Source organism: Pezoporus wallicus, unplaced genomic scaffold, assembly GCF_028554395.1.
Source record: "Pezoporus wallicus isolate ANWC-B61680 ecotype Strahan unplaced genomic scaffold, APGP_CSIRO_Pwel_v1 contig_7819, whole genome shotgun sequence".
Taxonomy (NCBI): domain Eukaryota; kingdom Metazoa; phylum Chordata; class Aves; order Psittaciformes; family Psittacidae; genus Pezoporus; species Pezoporus wallicus.
The window spans coordinates 41,002-64,534 of record NW_026642241.1 but is presented as its reverse complement, the minus strand read 5'-3'; the positions used below and the strand labels follow the sequence as shown (position 1 = coordinate 64,534).

The 23,533-nt window shown below is 50.0% G+C and overlaps 4 protein-coding genes across 4 annotated transcripts; 2 read left to right on the top strand and 2 right to left on the bottom strand.

Annotated features, from left to right (window-relative positions):
• Positions 1–46: 46 nt before the first annotated feature.
• VPS11 (VPS11 core subunit of CORVET and HOPS complexes) lies at positions 47–8,584 on the top strand. Its single transcript, XM_057428239.1, has 16 exons — positions 47–217; positions 477–621; positions 814–949; positions 1,604–1,767; positions 1,853–2,100; positions 2,530–2,731; positions 2,829–2,980; positions 3,305–3,491; positions 3,899–4,042; positions 4,504–4,692; positions 5,529–5,690; positions 6,159–6,298; positions 6,436–6,638; positions 7,173–7,344; positions 7,452–7,674; positions 8,410–8,584. The coding sequence occupies exons 1-16, from the start codon at positions 60–62 to the stop codon at positions 8,569–8,571; spliced, it is 2,787 nt and encodes a 928-aa protein (XP_057284222.1). The 5' UTR covers positions 47–59; the 3' UTR covers positions 8,572–8,584.
• Positions 8,585–9,740: 1,156 nt separating this feature from the next.
• Positions 9,741–15,869, top strand: HMBS (hydroxymethylbilane synthase). Its single transcript, XM_057428249.1, has 12 exons — positions 9,741–10,017; positions 10,621–10,670; positions 10,769–10,824; positions 11,669–11,746; positions 12,071–12,148; positions 12,479–12,554; positions 12,963–13,076; positions 13,235–13,273; positions 13,757–13,876; positions 14,098–14,151; positions 14,727–14,813; positions 15,028–15,869. The coding sequence occupies exons 1-12, from the start codon at positions 9,870–9,872 to the stop codon at positions 15,199–15,201; spliced, it is 1,074 nt and encodes a 357-aa protein (XP_057284232.1). The 5' UTR covers positions 9,741–9,869; the 3' UTR covers positions 15,202–15,869.
• Positions 15,870–16,200: 331 nt separating this feature from the next.
• On the bottom strand, positions 16,201–16,809 carry LOC130609364 (histone H2A). The gene has a single exon (XM_057428256.1). It carries the CDS (start codon positions 16,765–16,767, stop codon positions 16,336–16,338), a length of 432 nt encoding a protein of 143 aa, XP_057284239.1. The 5' UTR covers positions 16,768–16,809; the 3' UTR covers positions 16,201–16,335.
• A 659-nt stretch (positions 16,810–17,468) lies between these two features.
• DPAGT1 (dolichyl-phosphate N-acetylglucosaminephosphotransferase 1) lies at positions 17,469–22,754 on the bottom strand. The gene is made up of 9 exons (XM_057428246.1): positions 22,486–22,754; positions 22,267–22,387; positions 21,969–22,182; positions 21,295–21,441; positions 21,077–21,161; positions 20,430–20,618; positions 19,706–19,793; positions 19,211–19,366; positions 17,469–18,055 (listed from the first exon to the last, which is right to left on the bottom strand). The coding sequence occupies exons 1-9, from the start codon at positions 22,638–22,640 to the stop codon at positions 17,990–17,992; spliced, it is 1,221 nt and encodes a 406-aa protein (XP_057284229.1). The 5' UTR covers positions 22,641–22,754; the 3' UTR covers positions 17,469–17,989.
• Positions 22,755–23,533: the final 779 nt, after the last annotated feature.

Here is a 23,533-nt window from a genome sequence, read left to right as displayed (position 1 = left end):
CTGAAGGGGCAGGGGAAGACTGTCACGTGAGGCGCTGGTGGGTTCGGTCCGCCGCCAACATGGCCGCCTACCTGCAGTGGCGCCGCTTCGTGTTCTTCGACAGAGAGACGGTGAAGGAGCCGCCGGCGCCGGACGGGGCCGCAGGGAAACCCTTCGCGCTGCCCCCGGGCATCGCAGTCTGTGACTCGGGCAGGGGAAGCCTCGTGTTCGGGGATATCCTGCGCGGCGGCGGGCCCGGGGGGGGGTGGGACCGGGCCGCGGCCGGGTCTCCGGCGCTGTCTGGCCCGGGTCCTTTGCCCGTTCGGAGCGTTGCCGCTGGGTGAGGTGCTGCTCGCGGCCGCTCTGCAGAGCGTGTTCGCTGCAGCCCTGGCAGAGGTCGGTGAGAAGCCAGTGTTCAGGGTTTGGTTCTAGTGTAGTCAGAGTCGTGGGGTTTGGGATTTTTTCCCCTTTGTGTGCCTTAACTGCTGTCTACATATGGAAGGTCAGATCTGGTTTTTGCCTCGCTCCCTTCAACTGAGTAGTTTCCAAGCTTACAAGCTAAGGGTAACACATCTGTACCAGCTGAAGCAGCACAGTATCTTGGTTTCTGTGGGTGAGGATGAAGAGGGCATTAACCCCTTGGTAAGTTAAATGGCAAAGAGGGGAAAAAGCTTTTGTATTGTGTGTCTTTCTTAAGGCTACTGCAGTTGTCTTGCTTGACTCTTCTCACCTCAAGCACCTTGCTCCCTGCGAGCACTGTTATATTTGATGCCAAGTTTTGGCCTCCTAATACCTCATGTTTTGCTTATGCCAGCGTATCATCATCGTTTGTAGGTTAAGGTCTGGAACCTGGAGAAGCGAGATGGTGGCAATCCTCTTTGCACACGAATTTTTCCAGCAATACCAGGTAACAAGCCCACGGTTGTATCCTGCCTCACTGTCCACGAGAATCTTAATTTCATGGCAATTGGTAAGTAAAACTGAAGTAGTTTAAGAAAAGCGTTATGGTCCTTTTTAAAGTGTAGAGAAAATGAATGGGTGGCACAAAAACCAGCATAGAATATCCTGCTGGTTGTTCTTCTCCCTCCATTTCTATGTTACTCTTGCAAAGAGATGGCCTGTCTTGTGCTGTTGGAGAGCTGGAGAGGACAAATATCCAATATTAGCCCGAGTCTGTACATATGACAGTAATAACTTTTGTAGTTAAAAGGGAAATCCGTATTTTCAGTTCATGCCATCCTTCTGTGCCATTCATTAAGGTAACACGTTTATTGAACTTACACTAAATGTAGCTTTTGTTGTAGTACAGGAAGAAGCAACCACAGGTTTTGTGATACCCCAAGCCCTGTACAGAAACTTTTGTTTAAATGAGAAAAGGAACATTTCCCTCTTGGTTTTAATTGTTCCTTTGTAAAAGGACCGGGGCTGTCAGCAGGCTGGTTTACTGGCTCTGAGGAAATCTTCCTCTAGTCTTGTTACAATGTACAGTATGTTTCAAATAAGCAAGTGAAACTTAATACCTTGCCGGTGAGCAGCGTGTTGTTGCTGAATGGAGCTGCCCTAACTCAGGCTGGATAGTATTTCAGTCGTGCCATGTAACGGTTTAGTCTGTCCCCTTCACCAGGTTTTGCGGATGGGAGCGTGGTACTCACAAAAGGAGACATCACCCGAGACCGGCATAGTAAGACCCAGATCCTCCATGAAGGCAGTTTCCCGGTTACTGGCCTTGCTTTCCGACAGTCTGGCAAAACAACACATCTGTTTGTGGTTACCACAGAGAACATTCAGGTGGGAATTTAACTGAAAAAAAAAGAGACTCTGGCTTCAGAGTCTAGTGTGGAGCAATCCCCCCAAAGCTGTGTTTCCCCTGTAGTCTTACATGCTTTCAGCAAAAGACTATCCTCACCTGGAGCTGGACACTCACGGTTGTGGACTGCGCTGCTCATCTCTCAGTGACCCATCCCAGGACCTCCAGTTCATTGTGGCAGGAAATGAATGTGTGTACCTGTATCAGCCAGATGAGCGTGGCCCCTGCTTTGCCTTTGAGGGACAAAAGCTGATTGTTCACTGGTATCGGGGGTACCTCATCATTGTCTCCAAGGACCGAAAGACTTCTCCAAAGTAGGGCTCCTCAGAACAGATGAGTTCTTTTTGCTCTTGCAGCTTTCCGCTTTCCCTCTTTTTACCTTCTTCCCTGTGAAACTTCCCTCCTGATGGCCAATGGCAACTTTGTCAGAGGTTGTTAAGGTTAATCTGGACCCATATGTCGATTAACTTCCGGTGTGGGAGTAGCACAGTTCAGCATGCTAGTGAGCAAGTGGGGCTTGAGGTTTTTTTCAAGTCCCATGACTTTCTCAGTGTAACGCACAGATAGGATTCGTGTACAAATAGGTTTTGTCTTGCCTCTGGGTCTGCTGAGCTTAATCACCCAAATGAACCCCTGCTGTCTTGCTCTCTGGACATCCCGAGTTTGCAAAGGTATCAAGAATAGTAGTTACTGAAGTAACTTGAAGTTCCGTGTTTTCTGAAACTTTCTTCTGCTTTTTCCAGGTCAGAGTTTGCTGGAAATGAGGCACAGAATTCGGACAAACAAGTCTTGAATATCTATGACTTGTGCAACAAATTCATTGCATACAGCTCGATCTTTGATGATATAGTGGATGTTTTAGCAGAGTGGGGTTCTCTGTATGTACTGACTAGAGATGGGAAGATTCATGTGCTGCAGGAGAAGGATACGCAAACCAAACTCGAGGCATGTAAATCTGTTTTGTTATTAGTCTCTGCCTTACGTCTGCAAGATTGTGCAGAGGGGTATTTCCCTCATACTGCTCTTCCTGTGAATATAACAGATGCTGTTCAGAAAGAACTTATTTGAAATGGCCATTAACCTGGCCAAGAGCCACCACTTGGACAGCGATGGCTTGTCAGAGATTTTCCGGCAGTACGGTGACCATCTGTATAACAAGGGGAACCACGACGGGGCCATCCAGCAGTATATCCGGTGAGCGGGGGTCCTGTGGAGCCGTGACGCTGTAGTAGAGGTAGGAGCTACAGAGGCCTCAGTTTCTGTTTTGGCCCAGGAATCAAACCAAGCAAAGTCGTCCCAGTCGTGGCCTTTGCGAAGAGTTGGCTGTCTCACTGTGCATGCAGATGGGTGATCTTACGCCATGACTAGTTGTGACTTCTGATACGTAGCTGAGTGGTTCCAAGTAGAGGGTTAGCACCTGCTGAAGTTAAGGCTTCTGCGTTCTTTGTAGTTAATTTCTCTGTTTAGTTTGACTTCCTGGGTATATGGTCTCTTGTAAGATGACTCTTCCCCTCCCAGAACTATAGGGAAGTTGGAACCATCTTATGTTATTCGGAAATTCCTGGATGCTCAGCGTATCCACAACCTCACCGCTTACCTGCAGACACTCCACCTGCAGTCCCTGGCCAATGCAGACCATACTACGCTGCTGCTGAATTGCTATACCAAGCTCAAAGACAGCTCCAAACTGGAAGAGTTCATCAAGGTATCAGGGGGAAGGTGGAATCATGCAAAGTTGTGATGTTGTCATCATAATTGAAAAGGGGTAGCAGTGGCAGTGCGAATTGACTCTTGTGGGTCTGTTGAGAGAGTGAAGAATGGATTTCTCCTTCGGTACCCCTGTCTTTGCTCCTTTATTTCCATCCTCTTGGTTATGTTTGTGGCGTGGCTGGCTTGCCACCTGAGTCTGGAGCGTGCTGGCCTTTGCCAGTGTGATCGGCAAGCTACTGAGAGGTAGTTAGGCTACTTCTTTTCTGCATGTATCACCTTTCCCTTGCGCAAGAGGTACTAAGCTGTCCCTGCTCTGGCTTTCCTCCTCTTACATAAATGATTGCTGCTTGTGGACCGTGGCAATGTTGCTGAGGGACCACTTTTCTGCTTTTGTTCTCTTAGACGAGCGAGAGTGAGGTCCGCTTTGATGTTGAAACAGCCATCAAAGTGCTTCGTCAGGCAGGTTACTACTCCCACGCTGTGTACCTGGCCGAGAAGCACATGCATCATGAATGGTACCTCAAAATCCAGCTGGAGGATATCAAGGTGAGGGGATGGTATTGCTCCCATGGTCTCTACTGGGGAGATTCCTACTTCTATAGCCTCCTCTTTATTGAGAATCCCATTGCCCTGACCTCTTCCCTGCGGAGCAATGCCTGTTGCCACTGCCTGCATGTTGGCTTTCCGCTTCAGCACGTGCTGTAGACCAGGGGTGAAAGTCGGGGTCTTTTTCATTCTGTTTCAGATATGGCTTTTTACAGTGGCCTTTAAGAGGAGAGAGAGTCATTAGAGATTGATCTAAATTGCACCGTCTTCCCATTGGGCTACAGCCAGTCTTCCTCCCTGAGGAGGAAAACAAGCAGGAATAGTGAACTAGGTGGTAATTTGGAGCAAACTGTGTCTGTGGTATACTTGCAGCACGTCTTAAATGTTTTCTGTCCTGACCTTGAAGCGGAGAGCAGAGGTTAATGTCACACAGTGATTTTGCTGGCTGCCTCCTTCCACAGAACTATGAAGAAGCTCTGTGCTACATTGGGAAACTGCCTTTTGATCAGGCAGAGAGCAACATGAAGCGGTATGGAAAAACCCTGATGCACCAGGTCCCTAACAAGACCACAGAATTGCTGAAGGTCCTTTGCACTGATTACCGGCCACTGGGAGACAGTGAAGGCCCCGGGATGCTGGAAGGAAGAAAGGTACAGTTTGTGCTGGCTGGGAGTTATGCTCTCGAGTAGTAGCTTTGCAGCAAGCAAGCGCTCCTGCGTGCTTTGTGATGCAGGCCTGATGCTTTAGGTATAATGAGAAATGAACCTCAGTATACTCCACTGTTGTGAAATCCCCACCTGGAGCACTGTGTCCAGCTCCGGAGCCCTCAGCACAGAGAACACGTGGACCTGTTGAGCAGGTCCAGAGGAGGCCACAAAAATGATCAGAGGGCTGAAGCCCCTTTTCCAGGAGGACAGGCTGAGAGAGCTGGGCTTGTTCAGCCTGGAGAAGAGAAGCCTCCCAGGAGAACTTAGAACAGCTTCTGGTGCCTAAAGAGGGCTTTTATGAAAGGCGGGGGCAAACTTTTTAGCAGGAATAGTTCGAGAGGTAATAGTTTTTTAGTAAAAGAGGGTGGATTTAGACTAGCTGTGTATGAGGAAATGTTTTACACTGAGGGTGGTGAAACACTGGAACACGTGGCCTGGAGAGGTGGTAGATGCCCTGTCCCTGGAAACATGCAGGGTCAGGTTGGATGAGGCTTTGAGCAACCTGATCTAGTTGAAGATGGCCCTGCTCACTGCAAGGGGGTTGGAGTAGGTGACCTTCGAAGGTCCTTTTCAACCCAAACTGTTCTATGAGAAGCCCCGTCCTGGTGTACTGGTATTTCCAGAGACCACTTAAAAACTATTGCTCAGAAATGATTCCTGTTCCATGCTGTATCTGTCACACTGCAGGCTCTGGGAATGAGTGCTCCACATGGCAGGGAAGAAGCACCCATCTGGCTGAGGCTGAGCTCAGTGCGTGACTTGTTCTGGTTGTGTTACAGGCTAATTCGGAGGAATTCATTCCGGTCTTTGCGAACAACTCCCGAGAACTGAAGGCTTTTCTGGAGCACATGACTGAGGTGCAGGCTGACTCTCCACAGGGTGTCTATGACACTTTACTGGAACTTCGACTCCAGAACTGGGCACATGAACAAGATGAGCAGGTTTGAGCTCCTCCAGCTTTGTGTTCTGAGAGGGAGATTTGGTGTCTTCGAATCCTAGTTGTGTTCCTGCCAACCCGTAACCTTCCCAGGTGGCATTGATAACAAGACATAACATTGTGCTGGACAAACGGGATGTGAATGGGAAAGCAGCCTGCTTGCTGGGAGAACACTCCTTTCAGTGAGGCTGAGCTTGTTTTGTATGAATCTCATTTAAGAACAGATTCCAGACAATACAACCTCTGTGGGCAGATGCCTCTCCCACAAAAGTAGCTCTATTTGCTTGCCTAGATCTCTGAGGATGCTGGCTGCTGAGTGAAAGAAATCATGTCCTGCTTCCTTAAAAGGGATAGAGGGCAAACAGCAAAACTGTCCTCCTCTTTGAAAGAGCTGCAGATTCTTGTCAGGTGTTATTGCAAAATGTTCTCTGTGCACCCGTTGCTTTCCGTGACTTCTCCCCCTTCTCTATAGGTCAAGGAGAAGCTGCACAATGAAGCCCTCACCCTCCTGAAGAGTGGAAGGTTCAAAACAGTCTTTGATAAGGCCTTGGTCTTATGTCAGATGCACAATTTCAAGGATGGTGTCCTCTACCTCTACGAGCAGGGCAAACTGTGAGTGTTGCTCTTGTCTGTAGAGTCCTGTCCCTCTACCCACTCCCCTGCACAAGAATTTCTGAGCCATAAACCTGCCTGCCTTACAATACAATGGTAACGACCTCTTTAGTATCTCAAGATACTTTCTCCCATAGTTTCCAACAGATCATGCACTACCACATGCAGAATGAGCAGTACAAGAAGGTGATTGAGGTGTGCGAGTTGTATGGAGACCAAGAGGCTTGTCTCTGGGAGCAGGCTCTCGGCTACTTTGCACGGAAGGAGGAGGACTGCAAAGAGTATATTGCTGCGGTGCTGAAGCACATCGAGAATAAGAATCTCATGCCTCCGCTGCTTGGTAGTAATGACATGTGGCACCCAACCTTTCCCCGCCAAAGAAACCCCAAACTAGCTTATAGCATTCCCTGGAGATCAGAAATTTGGGAGAAGCATCTACATGTTGAGCCCACCATTTTAAGTAATAACCTGCTGTGCAGGGAAAAGCTGTGCTAGTCACAGCTCCCTAGTTAGGAAAAACAATCTGTGGTGTCAGTCGTAGAGATGTCTGTACTTGATTTCTGTTCTGGCAGTGTGGGGAGGTGGAGGGCTTGCTGAAACTCCTGCTCTTCCTTGGTGGAGAAACTGGAATGGAATCCAGTATACTAGATCCTTGCTTTGCCCCTTTTGGTCTGAGCTATCCAAACAAGCTCCCAGTTACCCATTTCTGAAAGAGGTCAAATTGCAGTCGGCTCTTTAAATGAGCTTCCTGAGTCGTTGAGAATGCTGACTGCCTGTGCCTGTGGAAGTGGCCTTCTACAGAAAAGCCAGGTATGATTAATGTGGTTGTGTTTTTTTTTGCTGGTGTTTAAACTAACTTCTCGATTGCTCTCAGTTGTGCAGACGCTGGCTCATAACTCCACAGCCACACTGTCCGTGATTAAGGATTATCTTGTCAACAAGCTGCAGAAGCAGAGCCGCCAGATAGAGCAGGATGAGCAGAGAATTCACAAATACCGAGAAGAAACTACAAGGATCCGCCAGGAGATTGAAGAGCTAAAAGCAAGGTGCAGTACCATGTGCTCTTGTCTTACGTAGGACAGAACTGTCCTTTTATTAAAAAAAAAAATACGCTTTGGCTTTCTCACCCTTTTGCCTCCTCTCGCTCTCACAGGCCCAAGATCTTTCAGAAGACCAAGTGTAGCATTTGTACCAGTGCCCTGGAGCTGCCTTCAGTCCACTTCCTGTGCGGTCATTCCTTCCACCAGCATTGCTTCGAAAGCTACTCCGAGAGCGATTCGGAATGTCCTACGTGCATGCCAGAAAATCGCAAAGTGATGGACATGATCCGAGCCCAGGAGCAGAAGCGGGATCTGCACGACCAGTTTCAGCATCAGGTAGGGTAACATTGCCTGTTTTACCAAGTTTGAATAAATAGGGTTTAGATTTACTGATCTAATTTATGGATCTCTAGAGGCTGGTAGAGTAGGGTGAGGCAGAAAGAATTTTGTGGACAAGGTTGTGTCAACTGCAGGTAAGGAGGCATTGGGCCTTAGGATGACTGCATTATGCACAGGGCATGAAGAGTCCTTGATGCTCTCCAGAGGTGAAACTATTCTCACCTGACCTTGAAACAGGTCATTTGGACTCTATGATCTTATGGGTCTTTTCCACCCCTGAGAGCTGTCGGTCAGTGTGACATTTGTTCTATACAACTTCTGGCTGTATAGAACAAATGGAAGGAGAAAGGTAAAAGAGTTGGGCCAGTTGCATCGGAACAGGGCTAGGACAGGGCAGTTGGGGTACCCCAAAACTGTTTTGTCTGTGTTGTGTTTTCCAACGGTGAAGCGGTGGAGTTGGGAATGAGGCCTTAGCTTGAATATGTTCACAGAATGGAAACTGAAGTAGCAGAGGCAGTCACTTTCCTGAGAGTTGTCAGTTGCCTCTTCAGTGCGCAGCGCGAATGCGGGACTGAAACAAGGTGGAAAACCTGAGCAGAGGAAGGTGCTTGTGCAGCACTCACACGGGACTGGTAGAGTAGCCGAGGGGTGGTGGGGGCTGTGTGTCTAATAGGGAGGCGAAAGGGAAAGGCCTGGAGGCTTCAGCTGATTCCGCTGCTTCGTGTCTGCCAGCTCAAGTGTTCCAACGACGGCTTCTCCGTTGTTGCCGACTACTTCGGTCGCGGCGTCTTCAACAAGCTGACGCTCATCACGGACTTGCCCTCGGGGAAGGCGGCGACGCTTGAGGCCGGGCTGCAGCGGGACCTGCTCATGCACACCAAGCGCAGCACCTGAGCGCGCCCCCCCCGCGGGACCCCCCGCGCGCCCCTGGGCATCTGTACACGGCCCCCAATAAACCCGACTGCAACGGGACCGGCCCCGAGCGCGGGGCGGGGCGGGCTGGCGGCTGTTGTGGTCACGTGCACAGCCGGACGTGACGGAGCGGGCCGGACGTGACGGAGCGGGCTCGTGCTGTGCGGGCGTTCCGGAGGGCAGGGGGTGTGATGGCAGAGCCGGTGTCGGGCGCCGTGAGTCGGGGGCAGGCGGCGGGGCGGGCGCTGACCCGGTTGTTGCTGCAGGGCGCGAACGGCGTCTGCGGCAGAGCGGTCCGCGTGGGCACCCGCCGGAGCCAGGTAGGCAGCGGCGGGCGCGGGGGGGTCCCGTGTGTGGCCCGGGGCGCAGGGGACGCGGATGGCGCCGCGGGTGCTGTTGGCTTCCCCGCCTCTATCGGTGGCAGAGCCCTGCGGGACGGAGCGCTCGCGCGTTCTGGTTCCTGTCTGGGGGCTCCGAGAGGAAACGCTTTCTATGGAGTCCGCGTGGCGGGCGGCTCTGACGAGCGCAGCCTTTGGGCAGGTAAGGGAGGGCGAGGGTGCGAGTGCCCGTCCGGGATAACGGGGATCTTGCTGGGTACTTGCCGGGCTGGTGCAGCGTTTCCTGGGAGGCGGGACACCCCCCCCCCACCCCTGACACCCCCCAACGACTGCTGTCTTCAGGCAACCCGAGGGACTGGGGCAGGACAGCGGGTATCGCCTGCCAGCTGGGTGCAGCAGGGAGGAGCAGGCCCGCGGAGGGAGATAAGTGTCCTTCAGGCCTTTGTTCTGAGATAATCTTGTGCGTTCTAGGAAGAGTTTCGTACTTTCAAGAAGGTGTTTCGGGTAGATGTGAGGGGAGGGACAGAGCTGTGCTGCGTGCTGCTGCTTTTTTCTAACCTGAGGCTCTTGTGGCACTTTACAGAGGGAAGCAGCAACTTGTACTCGTTTTACATATAAAGAAAGTACAGTCCTGAGATCAAAATTAACTGCCGCAGGCTACACAGCTCATCGGTGGGAGAAAGCTGAAACTCTTCTCTGGTTGCTTGAGTCTGCTGCTGCTTGCATGTGTGGAATGATTACTCTGTTTTTATTTGACTGACTTGCTGTTCTTGTGCAAGGGAATGTTCTTACTGCTGTAAGATCTGTTGTTAGCTCTGTGCGCAGACCTAAGCTGTAGCTTTTTAAGGAGTTTATACATACGAGTGATTTCACTCAGGCTACTCACTTCTAATGCTTTTGATTGGGAGCATGTAGCAGTCATATGGGTCTCACCACCGAAGAATGCCAAAGTTCTCTCTAGCTACTAGATGGATTATGTGCTCCTTGTTTAGGGCTTTGCTTTCTGCTTCGTTGCAGCTGGCCCAGATTCAGACCGACAGCATAGTTGAGATGCTCCGTGCGCTGTATCCTGAGCTCCACTTTGAGATTGGTAAGTTTGAATGCCGACCCAGGGTAGGCAGCAACAGGAGCCAGCCGCTTATCTTTGTGTGCAAGAGGTGTGTCTGCAGTGCTGGCCTGAGGAGGAGGATTTGATCCCGCTTATCTAAGAGTGCCATCTGATTGCAGTTATGTTGTGTGGCTGAGCAGCTGTTGCTGGTTTCTTCTGGGGGAGAAAGATGGATTTCATAAGCTCCTGGTGGTTGAAGCTCTGAGTATGTCATACTCTCTGAGCATGTCATGCAGATGGTGTTAATCTTGCTCCATTTGAGAACCTGATATTGTTCTGGCTGCGCTCCACTGTGCCTTAGGGATGTTTTTCCTGGCTGGTGGTTGAGGGGATCAGCGAGAGCAATGGGAGCCTGCCCTCTTGCCCCTTACTCTGGTTTTGAGGACAGTGAAGGAAATCTCCATGTCACTTGTCCTGAGCGCAGCATGTTTCCAGAATCAAGCAAGCTGCTCTCATATTACCTCAAGTCCGTGTTCACGTAGTAGCATGTGACACTCCTGCTTATTGTGTGTTGCATAGATATTTCCAGTCTAGGCCTAGATGCTCTGATCCATCTCACATTTTACCTGTACTCTTTCTGAGCAGTTGCCATGTCAACGACTGGAGACAAGATCCTGGATACAGCACTTTCCAAGGTAATGGATCATTTGTGCTCTACACAAGAAGTAATTGTGGTTGATAATACATTTGCCAACCTTTCCATGGTGATTCTTATTCTTCCATTTATATGTAGATTGGGGAGAAGAGTCTCTTCACCAAAGAGCTGGAAAATGCACTTGAAAGAAATGAGTAAGAGCTTCTTGTTTTCTCATCCTCCTCTGTCGTTTCTGGTGCTCTTTATTTGGACACTTGGCTTGCTGTGTGATCTTAGTTCCTTTCTGTTCTGGTACCTCTGGCCAAGAAGGAGCATTGTTAGTGTTACTGTGTTAACATCCAGTAACAGCACGCCAGACATGCAGGAGATGTGGGCACTTTGTGCTGCTTTCTGGATAACTTCTTTCTACAGAAAACACTTGGTTTGGGCTCCTGCTGGAGCAGAGACATGAGCACTTTTTTGGTTGTTTTGTTTTTTTTTCCAGTATTCCAAAGAGGTTTTAGTGGTGCTTATGCTCTAGAGTAGGTTTGAAAACAAATGATAATACTGTGTTTTCAAGTAAAGCCAGTGAAAAAAATACTGGAGACTCAAGCATTTACGATGTTTGTTTGCCTGTAAGGAGCAGATGATGGCCTTTTATATGATAGCTGGCTGTTATTTCTGGTTCAAAGCATAATAGCAGACAAGGGACTAGTTGCATATTGGTATGATGAATTTCTCTCCGCATGAACATCTCCAGCATCTTTCTTATCCTCATTCGACCCAGTGGTCATAATATGTCTTGCAGTGCTGCTGGGAGGAAGACATTTCTTTCATTTCACAGGTGGGAAAAGAGAGACAGAAGAATGAAGTGGCTTTTCTGGAGTAACTGTGGAATTCTATAGGGATTCTGGGGATAGGATCCTGATATTCCCCCCTCTTCTCCAAATTAATTCCCAGAGTGGATTCACACTTTTCCTGTAGGTGTTCTGCAGGCCTCAGGTAGGCATGGTGTGAGCTCAGGCATCTGTTCAGTGATTACTGTCCTCTTATTCTTAGAGTTGACCTTGTGGTTCACTCCTTGAAGGACCTGCCGACTTCTCTTCCTCCTGGCTTTACTATTGGTGCTGTCTGCAAGTAAGTGTGGATGAGAGGCTCGATTCTTTGGGAGACATGCATTTTACAGCATCAGTAGTAGCAGCAAAACAAGGGTGGCGTAGATCTTTTTAGGTGCTCGGAGTTTGACCGTCCTCTGATTAATTTCTGAAACAGTGGAAACACTAGAGTTGATCTCATGTTCTGTAGCTGGCAGGTTTGCTGGAAATTCTTGCTTTTGTTCTGATGATATATGGGTTATTTTGGAGCCAGAGGCAGTTCATCTGCGGCCTGATAGAGAACTGTTAAGCTTAACAGCCTTCTGTTAAATGATGTCAGCCATTCTGTATTTGTATTCTGTTGCAGAAGGGAAAACCCACTTGATGCCGTGGTCTTTCATCCCAAAAACTGTGGGAAAACACTGAGCCTCCTTCCTGAAAAGAGGTGAGTGGAGAGAGGAAGGGGAACACAGGTGCAGTTGGTGATGGTGGCTGGCGGCTGCCCTCCAGAAGTGTCTCCTGTAAATCAGTTGCTTGGGATTGGCTTGCCTGCATCTAGCTTCGCCCAGGCTTTGTGCTAAACCTCACGGAGTGGTTTTCTTTTTTCTAAGGAGATAAAAATGATTGGCAGGTTCTTGGATCTTCATTTTAATTAAGAAAAACAAAATCACTCTTTGTTGGCTGGAAAGTTCAGAGTTCTTTCAGGTGGAGGCGAGTGTGAGGTGAGGTGAGTGTAGGAGTATTCCAGATTTCACGTGTTTTATTTTCCCCACAGTGTGATTGGAACCAGTTCACTTCGCAGAGCAGCTCAGCTCAAAAAGAAGTTCCCTCAGTTAGAATTCAGGGATATTGTATCCTTTCCTGGCAAAAAGAAACGGGGGGGGGGGGGCTGGGTAAAGCTGCAAATGTGAATCTAGAACGTCATACGAAATCTAGATTGAAGGCTGATTTATGCCACCTTAGCAACAAGAGCAAACTGCTTCCTCATAGGCAGCCCTCCCCTAACCTACTTGGCGATGGATGTATAGTGCACTGTTGCCATTCTGCCTTTTGCTTTTTCATGAGCCTGTAAAGAAGGCGCCAGCCTTCATCTAAGAAAAAGAATTGTCTGTATGTAATGCTTCTCCTAGGATGGTGCTCTGATTCTCATTTGGAGGCTGTCAGATTCTGTACATTCTGTAAACACATTCTGGCGTATGTTATATAGGGATAGGAGCAGTTGGCCTGCTGTTTCTATGCTTGCTTAATCACTTCTACAGAGAGGGAATTTAAATACCCGCTTAAAGAAGCTAGATGAGAAGGAAGACTTCAGTGCCATCATCCTGGCTGCTGCTGGACTGAAGAGAATGGGCTGGGAGAATCGCATTGGTCAGGTGAGGAGCAGCAAAGCAGAAGATACCATTCTGTGCTGAACCATCACCTGTTTTATTCTCAGACCTTACGGTCATCCCGTCAAAGCTGAGCATGTCTGCTGGTCTGCTCAATCCACTGAAACCAGACACAAGTTAACTTGGATTTTGCTTTCTTCCAGCTCCTAAACCCTGAAGATTGTCTCTATGCTGTTGGACAGGTACGTTAAGACTCTTTTATCTTAAGCCATACCTGGTATCAAAAGCCAGTGGTGGTACAGTGCGTTTCCAGTTTAGGAAGGAATTGTTTTGTTATTGTTACTCATTCAGCACTTAATCGTTATCTTGAGAAAATGTTGGGAAGCCTGGATTTATCCAGGTTTCTTGTCACAAGGGACATTGGGGTGGGTGTTTCTATATATATACCCTAACTGAGAGAGGTTTTAGAGTGGCTTGAGATGACAGCATGATCTTGAACACTTTGGCCAAAGGAAATTCTGGTCTTCCTTTTAGAGCAGCTGCTATAGGATGTCCCTGCAACCAGTGGATTTTTTTGTCATTTATTTCTATAAATGGCTAAATATCGCTCCCTTAGCAAAATGCATCCAGGCCTCTGAGTCTGTTTTGTGACCAATGCTGAGTGCACAGAGAGGTGTGAAGTTGAGGAATTACTATGATTTCATGTTTCATGTTTCTTCTCGTAGGGTGCCTTAGCAGTAGAAGTTCGTGCCAAAGACCAGGAGATCCTGGATATGGTGTCTGTCCTGCATGATGCAGACACTGTGCTATGCTGCATTGCTGAGAGAGCCTTTATGAAACGTTTGGTAGGTGGGGCATCTTGGCTCTTCTGCCTATGGCAGTAAATACTGCTCTGCTAGTTGACATCGTGGGAAATCTTTTCTAAAGCTGCAAAGTGGAGAGTGCTTCTGAACTGAGAAGTGCCTGTAGAACGATGGGCAGGGGTTTGTGCAGCCTAAACTTTTCAGAGGCCTGTACTTTGAACCTATTAGGTAGGAGCCTCAGTGTCAGCTGCTTTCTGTTTTAGGAGGGTGGATGCAGTGTCCCTGTCGCCGTCAGCACCATGTTGAAAGATGGCCAGGTGAGGAGTACTTTGTATTTATCTGGGATTATTTCTGAAAACCTATTCCAGTGCATGCATGTTCCCTGGTCCTATCTTGAGGATAACTCTGGCAGATATCTTTATAGCTGCCCTTTATAGCAGAGAGACTCCTGACTCAAGCCTTCTGGGTTTGTGTCCAAAGCAGGAGTATGAGAATGGCCCTGGTTATGGAAGTTTGGTCTTCTAGAAAATGACCTTACTAGAAGTACCAGATTCCCCCTGCCCTCTTTAAAGGTTACATTGCCCTAAGATTTGAAAGCCTTGCTCCTGACTCCAGAAAAATCAGCGTTTTATACGATGGGAGTGTGATTAAGGAGGTGGGCAACTAGAGAACTGTTCAGCCTTTTCCTTGGGAAGTTGCATCTTGCCTAACAGGGATCACTTTTCTTACAGTTGTGTTGTTAGGCTATTCTTCCTGGCCCCACTGCACTACAGAAACCTTCTCCTCTGGGCTGAGCTTTGAATGTTGTGCATTTTTTTTTTTTTTTTTAAGGGGGGTGGTTGTTTTTCTGTTTATTAACGCTATATTAATCCCTTCCGCGTGTCTTTCCAAGCTGTATTTGACAGGGGCAGTCTACAGTTTGGATGGATCTGATAGCCTGAAGGAGACTATGCAGACCAGTGTTAATTATCCCCAACAGGTAGGTGAACCACGGTGATGGCTTCAAACCCAAACCTCATGACCCAAAGCTGAAGCCACGTGACAAAGCGAGACCTTTTGAAATCTGCCTGTCATGTTGGGTCTGGTTCTTTGGAAACTCTTGACAGTGCACTGCTCTCGTGTTTCACATGTGGCTTGAACTATTCATTGCCCACTCCTTCCTGCTGCCTTACAGAGGTAATGTGTATTTGCAGAATGAAGATGGACCAAATGACGACGTGCAGCATGTTGGTATCACAGCCAAGAACGTCCCTGGTCAGGCCCAGGAAGCTGCAGAGAACCTTGGTGTTGAACTAGCTAGTTTACTTCTTAGCAAGGGAGCAAAGCATATCCTTAGTGTGGCAAGGCAGCTCAACGATGCCTGCTAAACCTGTGGTGTGGTCTGCACAATTGCCACAACTCTGGCAATTCTTGGCAGCTATGCTGTCCTCCTTTGGAGGAAGGGATTTCTTCAAATGCTCACACTGTTTTTGTCTGACACGTGGGCACAAGAACTTGAAATACCAGGTTAACTAACTCAAGTTGTTTATGCTGTTCAGGGTTTCTGGCCCTCTCTGCATTTCTCTAAATTGCAAAGTGTCCATTTGATTTTTTTTTAAGGATATTTGTAGCTAGGAAGGTTAAAAAGAAAGAAAAAAAGGATTAAAAATAAGCTGTAAGTGTTCTCCTATTGCCATGACGAACAAGGGATTTGTTACAGATTAGTCAGTTGTGATGGCACTTGAGTGCCATACTGTGTCAAACAGTACTGAAGTACTTTCAGTAGTCATTAAATGTTTTTTGGTCCTGTCCACTCATCAGTGTTGCAGAGGAAGACTGCTGTTTAGCAGGTTCCTCAGTAAAGTAGCATAGGTCTGGCTTAAGGCAGGAAATTAAGTTTGCAGCTATCAGGTGCAAATTTGTCAGTCAGCCAGTAATTAATTGGGAAGTGAGTGGACACCCAGTCGTGTGTCCCTTACTCACTAGACTACAAGGCTTGTCAGCATCATTCATATATGCTAATCATTTAATGGGGAGCAGGAGAGAAAGCCCAAATGTGCCTTTCTTTGCTAGTGCCAGTCCCTTCCTATGACTGTGGGTTCTTGCACTCTCTACCATGTAGCTATCTGCTCAGCAAGGCTCATGGTCCAGTGCCTTGTGGAAACACTGAAGTAGCACCTTATCGGGGTACCGTTTTGGAAATGAAGCATTGTTTATTCTCTGCAACGACCAGTAAACGTAACAGGTGATAAATACAGCAGAATGGTAAGCAGCATCCCGGTGTCAGTGTCTTTATGGAGCAGCTCCTCTGTTCACAGCTTCACGCACCGGGACCGCGGCAGGCGCCAGCGTTCCTCAGCCCCGCACCGCCGGCCACGGGGCGGGGTGGGGCCAGCTCCGCCTCCAGTCCCGACGACGGGACCGCGACACGCCCCCTCCCCACGCGGATCGCAGCTCTCCTGGTGAGCAATAGGGTTGGCCCTGAAAAGGGCCTTTGTGTGGTGCCGAGGGCTCGGCCGGTCCTAATACTCCTGCGACTGCTGCCGGCTGCCCTTCTTGCCGGCCTTGGTGGGGCCCACGCTGCCGCCGCCGGTCTTCTTGGGCAGCAGCACGGCCTGGATGTTGGGCAGGACGCCGCCCTGCGCGATGGTGACGCCGCCCAGTAGCTTGTTGAGCTCTTCGTCGTTGCGCACCGCGAGCTGCAGGTGTCGCGGGATGATGCGCGTCTTCTTGTTGTCGCGCGCCGCGTTGCCCGCCAGCTCCAGGATCTCGGCCGTCAGGTACTCCAGCACGGCCGCCAGGTACACCGGCGCGCCGGCCCCCACCCGCTCCGCGTAGTGCCCGCGCCGCAGCAGCCGGTGAACACGCCCGACCGGGAACTGCAGTCCTGCCCGGGACGAGCGAGACTTGGCCTTAGCCCGGGCCTTACCGCCGCTCTTGCCACGGCCAGACATGGCGCCTCACTCCTCTGCGCGCTCTGTCCCCAGCCCACCAGAGCTCTGCGGCGAAGTGAGGCGAGAGGTTCCGCACCCGGCCCTCTTATAACCTTCCCCAAAGTAGCACTCAGCTCATTGGATAGCGCCGCCGCGCCTCGCTATTGGTGCGTCTGCCGGAAGAAACTTTTCGCTGATTGGCCTCCTCTGCGAGCCACCGCGCTTGCCCCGAGTTTATTGGTGGTGGAGACAGGCCAATCAGACGGCAAGGCGCCAAATTCATACCTCGCTGAGGCAGTTGATAGGCACTGCCACACTCCCTCCCCCGTTCCCCTCAACCCGGTTGCTTCAGGGGCTCCCCTTTCGGGTGCTGAGGTGAACCATGGCGCCACGTACTGCCGTATGGGTAACGATTTGGGGGGGAGGAAAAGGCACTCACGGCGTGTGGGGCCTTAGCTCAATATGAAGAGTATTTACCAATGTCCCCTGCCATGCATGGCTGCAGCGATCCTCACTTTGCTATCCCGTTTTGGATGCGTCCTGATCTGTGAAGGAAGGCAGATGATAAAGATGTTCAGAAATAAAAGCCCTTTGGTGGGAAGATCCCTGCTAACTGGGAAAGAGGAGGGGGTCTACTGGAACCAGTCCCCTAGCAGGGTTTAAAGCCACAGCGATGTCTTGTGTAACCTAGCTTTGCTGTGTGACAATGTTCTTGAGGCAAATTACTGAAGGGGAAAGGGTAACACAAGCTGTTTTATTTCTGGAGATCTCCGAGCTCTGGGTATAGTTTATAACATCTCACTCTGTGTCCATGGACCGAAGACAGGATTGGTGAAGCCCGGAGACGATTCTGGCTTACTTGTTCCGCTGTAGGGAGTCTCGCAGAAATTGAAGCTCTCAATTTTCTCTCCAGGGGAACCCTAACGTGCTTGTTAGATGCATAGAGATTTCATCTTTCCCACATTTGGATCATTTACTTCTCCCCTAAAGGCATTCCCAGTAACAGTGATGTCCAAGTAGCAGGGAATCTTTTCTGTCAGTAGAATCTGACAAAAGCCTTCTGGGCACAATGAAAATAGAAAGACTATTATGGTTCAAGAGTGGCCCCTGCAGAGTAGTTGCACGTTGGCAAGTGTCCTGAGGTTGTTGGAGGGCCAGAGGAAGATGAGTTGCATCATTTGGTCAGCAACTGGAGAAAATCGACTGGCGGGTACAAGTCTTTCCTCTGTTCCTGGCAGCCCAGTCAGACATCATAAAACAAACGCACTAGCTGGTACCGGATTGAGAATGCAATGGTGCTGCCCAGGACCTAGGTAAAAATCAGCCAGAGAACAGAAACATGTAGCATTAAGTAAGGTACATGCTGGCAGTTCCTCATTTCCCCTTGGATTTGCTACACTTTGTGCCTTGTATAGAACCAGCAAAGGGTAGAAGTGTAGCCAAAATCCTCAGCTCTTTCTCTGAGAATGGTAACCATCTGCGGGGGATCTCCACGCGTGTCTGCACACAGTAACATCGTGAGAACACGTGGACTAGAGGAATGGTTGCGAACAACCCTTTCCTTGTTAAGGAGCACGTTATAATGTAAACTCTATAGTTTGTGATGGAAAATGCATCATGTCAAAGCTGCAATTCAGCATCCTTACAAGAAAGCTCTGCAAAGAATTCTCTGCTGTGGCTGGCCTCCAGAGCAAGTAGTAGGTACTTTCTATCCTTTCTCATCCCTGATATAGTCTGCCTAAGGCCTGTTTGGTCTCCAGGTTTGTTTGCTGGAAATCCTCCCTCCTGAATGGGAATTTGGCCAAGTAAGTGTCTCTTTCCCAAGAAGAATCTCTGATCTGAGGATGAAAAAAGGAGTTTTACTGTGGGCACCTAGGAAACGCAGCCCTTTCCACAAGTAGTATTTCTTCTGTTTTGTGCATGAGAGTTCACATACCAGAGGTAGTGGCAGTTATCTGTGAGGCAACTTATCCTCATGCTCTAAAGTGCTTCCAAACACTTCTGCAACCTGCTCAGATTTTGGGTACCACTGAGCTGTGTGCCATGCTTACCAAGTCCACCAGCCGGAGACAACTCCAGGACTGCATTGTTTGGTCTGGCTGACAAACAGGAATGTGGGAAAAGGCTGGATCTGGTCACAGTGACAAAGCACTCTGCTGTCCTAATGTTTTTGTAGCATCCAGTGATTCATGGCTTGGGAACCTTCTCAAGCTAACCTCGTGATTTGTATTTATTAGCTCTCAATGAACATGGAGGGGTGATGGGTAGAGGCAGGGGGAGGAATGTGTTTCCTCCTTGAGCAGCATAAACCTCCTGATTCTCCTCAAGTTCCACAACTCAACTGCATCTTGTGTGAAAAGCATGATACTTTACTTCCCCTTTTCCCCTTGAAATGCTTGAGACTCATTTGGATCTGTTTCTATTGCAGAGTACATCTTTTTACTGGAGGAAACATTGGTCTGACCTGAATGAGCAGCAACAGGAGAGTGAGACTTCGCTCGTGGGTGGGTCCAATCAGCTTTATAACAAAGTTAATAAGGGTCATATTATTGCACTCGGTATATTCGCCATCTTCATCTGTTCCACTCCTCACGTCTACCATATGCAAGATCTTGACGGCCTGGAGAAAGAAATATTACACGTTATTTTACCAGTGCTCACTGGACAGTTTTGTTCGAGATTCCTTTTCCTATACAATCCCCAAAGAGCCTGCACTCTTACTAAAAAGGCAGATGACAGGCATATGATGATTCTGGGACACTTCTATGTGTGATGATTCTGAACACAATCGAGTGCACATGAGGGATGGTGATGGACCAAGTGGAGTATTTTCTTCTGGATTTGAGCCAGGAAATAACTAGCAAACACAGAAGTTCTGTTTTCCCTCCTATCCTGTTCCTCTCACTTTTGATCACTGCCTCAAAATGGGCCTGACTTTTGAATGTTTTCTGGACTTTACCTTCAGAATGTTTATTCCCATGGCAGAGAGGCTCTTAGTTTTGAATTTGGTGTAGCTCATCTCCAACTTCCCTGTGCTAGGATTGAGCCTAAAAGAAATATAACAATTTTAGTCCGGATAGAGCGAGGAGAGAGAGATGGCCAGCTGAGTCGCTGAGAGAGAAACCCAGTGGTGGAAAAAGCAGGACTAATCCCACACATGTAGCAACATGCTGATATGGAGTCCCTCAGACTGGACAAAGCAAGGAGGAGATTCCTCCCCACTGCACCCCTGTTATAGGCATAGAGCTGCATATATTTAAAGCTAAAGCATCTAACATCTGCAGAGACAACTGCCGATGCAGGACAGTGCCACAGAATGCTTGTTACTACAAAACTTTAGCAAATACTACCACAACAGTATTAAAAGCGACCTCTGTCAATCTCTCTTGATCTTGTTGCTGAGACTAATCATATTCTAACATTGTTAAAAATCAGTTCTGTATCTGGGGGTTGGGAGGGCTGCAGCAGTCAGAAAAGACAACTTCTTTGAGAAACCTCTACTGTGTGACCTGACCAAGACTGGCAGAGGGAGCTGGCTAACTTTTAGCTATAAAATGGCTTTTTTAGCTATAAAATGGCTTTGATGGCTTTTTCAAAGCACTCATACCACCACCTTTCTCAGCTGGTGTTCATGATAAAAGGCACAATCTGTGGTACTCTTACAGGTCGCTCAGGTACGTTACCTTGGCAGCCGGTGACGGGGACAAGGAATGACATGAAAGAGTTGAGGCAATGAGTAGAGGAAGTTGAGCACTTGTGGGATGAAAAAAAGCAGCATTGTTTTGCTGAAGTGTCCCAAGATCCCCACCACAGCAAAGGTCATGCCGGCAAAGTAGCAGAAGGTGTCCCCAACAAACACTTGAGACGGGTACCTACAATCCAGAGCAGAAAAGCAAAGGTCCGTCATCATCGCTGTTGCCATGCAAATGACTTTATAACCACCGAACATATTCCCAAGTGGCTGGCTAGAGAGGGAACTGCAGCAAATCTACATGGTAAAAACAACCACTGCAGCTATCTATGTCAAGGACTGCAGGGCTGGGACCCACAACCTGATTTGCAGAGAATCTGATATGAAAGAATGGCTAAAGAGACAGAGCATATCCTCACGTACATTTTGGTGAGCCGTGCGACTGGAATTGTGCTAAAAAAAAGCTACCAGTGCATGAATGCTTTGCACTGTTGGTTCTGGCAAGGGACCCATCTATGCCCCAGCATTCCAACTGCATGCTGGTAAATGGGTTGGTTGGTTTGAAAAGGGAGAATGTAGAGGGAAAGGATGCTTCCAAAGAAACTCTGAATGGATGCTTCCAAAGAAACATCCTCTTACCAGTTGTGGTAAAACAGCCCCAGCGTGGTAAAAAAAAAGGGAATCATGAAGTAGAGAGAAAAAATGTGATCATCTCGGTAATCCCCTATAGAAAAAGAAAAAAATATGTTTGTGATAAGACAGGACTGGTTGTTTTTTACTAGTACCAGATATCAAAACCTAGGATTCTATCTCCCTTTGCTTTTTGCACCCCAAAACACGTACACTATCTACCTTACCATTTAACTCTACAATGTTGAACACAATAATGGAAGCAGCTATCACTAGCGACTGCCCCGCTTCAATTCCATTAATTCCAGCGAGAATGTTGATGGCGTTGGTGCAGAACACTGCTAGCATGCCCATGTACACGTAGTAGAGGATACCTGCAGGTCAGAGCAAGCAGAGTGCTTTAATACTCATAGGCAAAACAGACCCGGTCCAATTCACCAAAGCTCTTGCTCTGCACAACCCATTACCTGGTGTTCTCGGTGAGTTTGTCAGTAAGTGGTAGGTTACTGACAAATTGTTCTCTACCCCGTGACTTGGCTGTCATGTGTACGTGTATGTATGACGTAAGGGCCGCAGAGAATGGATGCGATGCAGTGGCAGACCGTAGCACTGTTTCTCGTTTCTGGTCATCCTGGCATTGGCAGCTGACTGCTGTACGTACCTGGTGCTGGACTGTATTGCCAGAACCCTGGAAATATGCGTGGTGCCTACCTGTGTGTGGCTGAGTGCGTGCTGGGTTTCTGGATGTAGTTTCCACCCTAATTAATATTTAGTGGGTACCCTCTCATTGCCAGTATAGTTGTGGGTGCATTCCCTCTGCAGCACAGAGTGCCTCGGGTGACCCCTTCAACAGATTGCTTGCCACTTGTATGATGGCTTCCGCTGATTCGTAACAACTTACCCAGGTCCAAGTGCATGCCCAGCAGCACACGGAAGGGCTTAGGCACCACAATAGTCGTGTTCCCAAAGTTGGTGAAGTAAACCATGAGCAGCGGGAGGGAAGCCATGGTCGGAAGAAGGAGCTTCTGGCGCCAGCGCAGGTTCAGAACGTCATCTGCAAAGCCCAGGAAAATCATGCAACAGATGGCGAGGAGCGAACCGATGAGCTCCACAAACTGCAGGACAGAGAACAGCACCCCTATTACCGGTGGCCAGTCCCGCCTGTGTCCGCCGCACTCCCGACACCAGGCGAGCCTCACCTCGTCGTGAGGAAAGGCCGCGCACTGCTCCTCCATGAAGCATCTCAGGAAGGGCACGGGGATGAAGCAGAAGAGGATGATCAGGAACACGGCCCCGCTGATCACACCCTGCGCTTCGGGGCTGAAAGGAAGGCAAGGCGCGCAGTCGGCCCAGCTGGTCCTGGTCCCGGGGCCGCTGCGGCCCTGCGGCGCACGGTTCGGTGGGGCAGCGTTACTCACACTGGCCGCCGCGAGGCCTTGTTGAGGTCTTCGCCGTAGAGCCGCGCGGCGAGGAAGCGGTCCTTGAAGGCCGGGATCAGTGTCAGCGTGGCCACCAAGCCCAGCAGCGACCCGCCGAGGTTGATGAGGAGCGGCACAACGGGCCAGGCCGCCATGACTACGGCGAGCGCTGCTCCTGCCAAGGGCACACACCGCGGCCGGGCGCGGAACGCCGCCCGCCACCCCTTCCGCCGCGTGTTTCCAGCCGGACGCTAGAGCGGAGGCACCGGATGCGCAGGCTCCCTCCAACCAATCGGCGAGAGGAGCGCCGGTTTTGGCACGAACCGCCGGGGGGGCGCGGGTTTCTCCCGGACACGCCGCAGCCGCGCTGGAGGGGGGAGAGCGCCTGTGCCCGGCGCTGGAGCCTTCCGGGTCAGTCAGCGCCGCGACCACCGTGGCCACCCTCAGTACGTCACTTCCTACCCCCGGCGGCCGGGCTCGCGGGACTGGGAATCGGCGCGGGGGAGCCGGGGCTGTGCGGGGGTGAGGAGGTCCCGCGTCGAGCGCTGGCGAGATGCAAGGGAGCGAGGGGCGGAGCAGCCGCGTGCTCCTTTACCGCGAGCCTTCCCTCCAGTATTTAAAAGCCAATAAAGTGCCTAACGGGAGCCTCTGGGCTGACGGTTGCTAGCAGCGCTGAGACCCTCGCGGGACCCTTTCCGCGGGGTGTGCGTGTGGTACGAGTCGGTGAGCGGCGAAGGGAAGCGGCGGCAGCAGCGAGAGGCTTTTTGCGCGCCCGGTGCGAGTGGACTGTGGCGCCCAGAGCGCTGCTGAAGGGGTGGGGCCGCTTCGGCCCCGCTGCGAGCACGATTTGTACACTTTAACGTGGAGGCTGCGGTGTTACCGGTGTCAGGGAGGAAACCGCAGCGAGGCGGGGGGCGCGGTGCTGGGCGGAGATCCCGCGGGTCCGCAGCAAGGCGTCGCCAACCCCCGGCCGGTGCTGCCGAGGGCCGTGACCGCTATGCGGGAGCGGAGAGGGCGAGCTGCGCGCGGGGCCGGGCCGCGGGGGGGC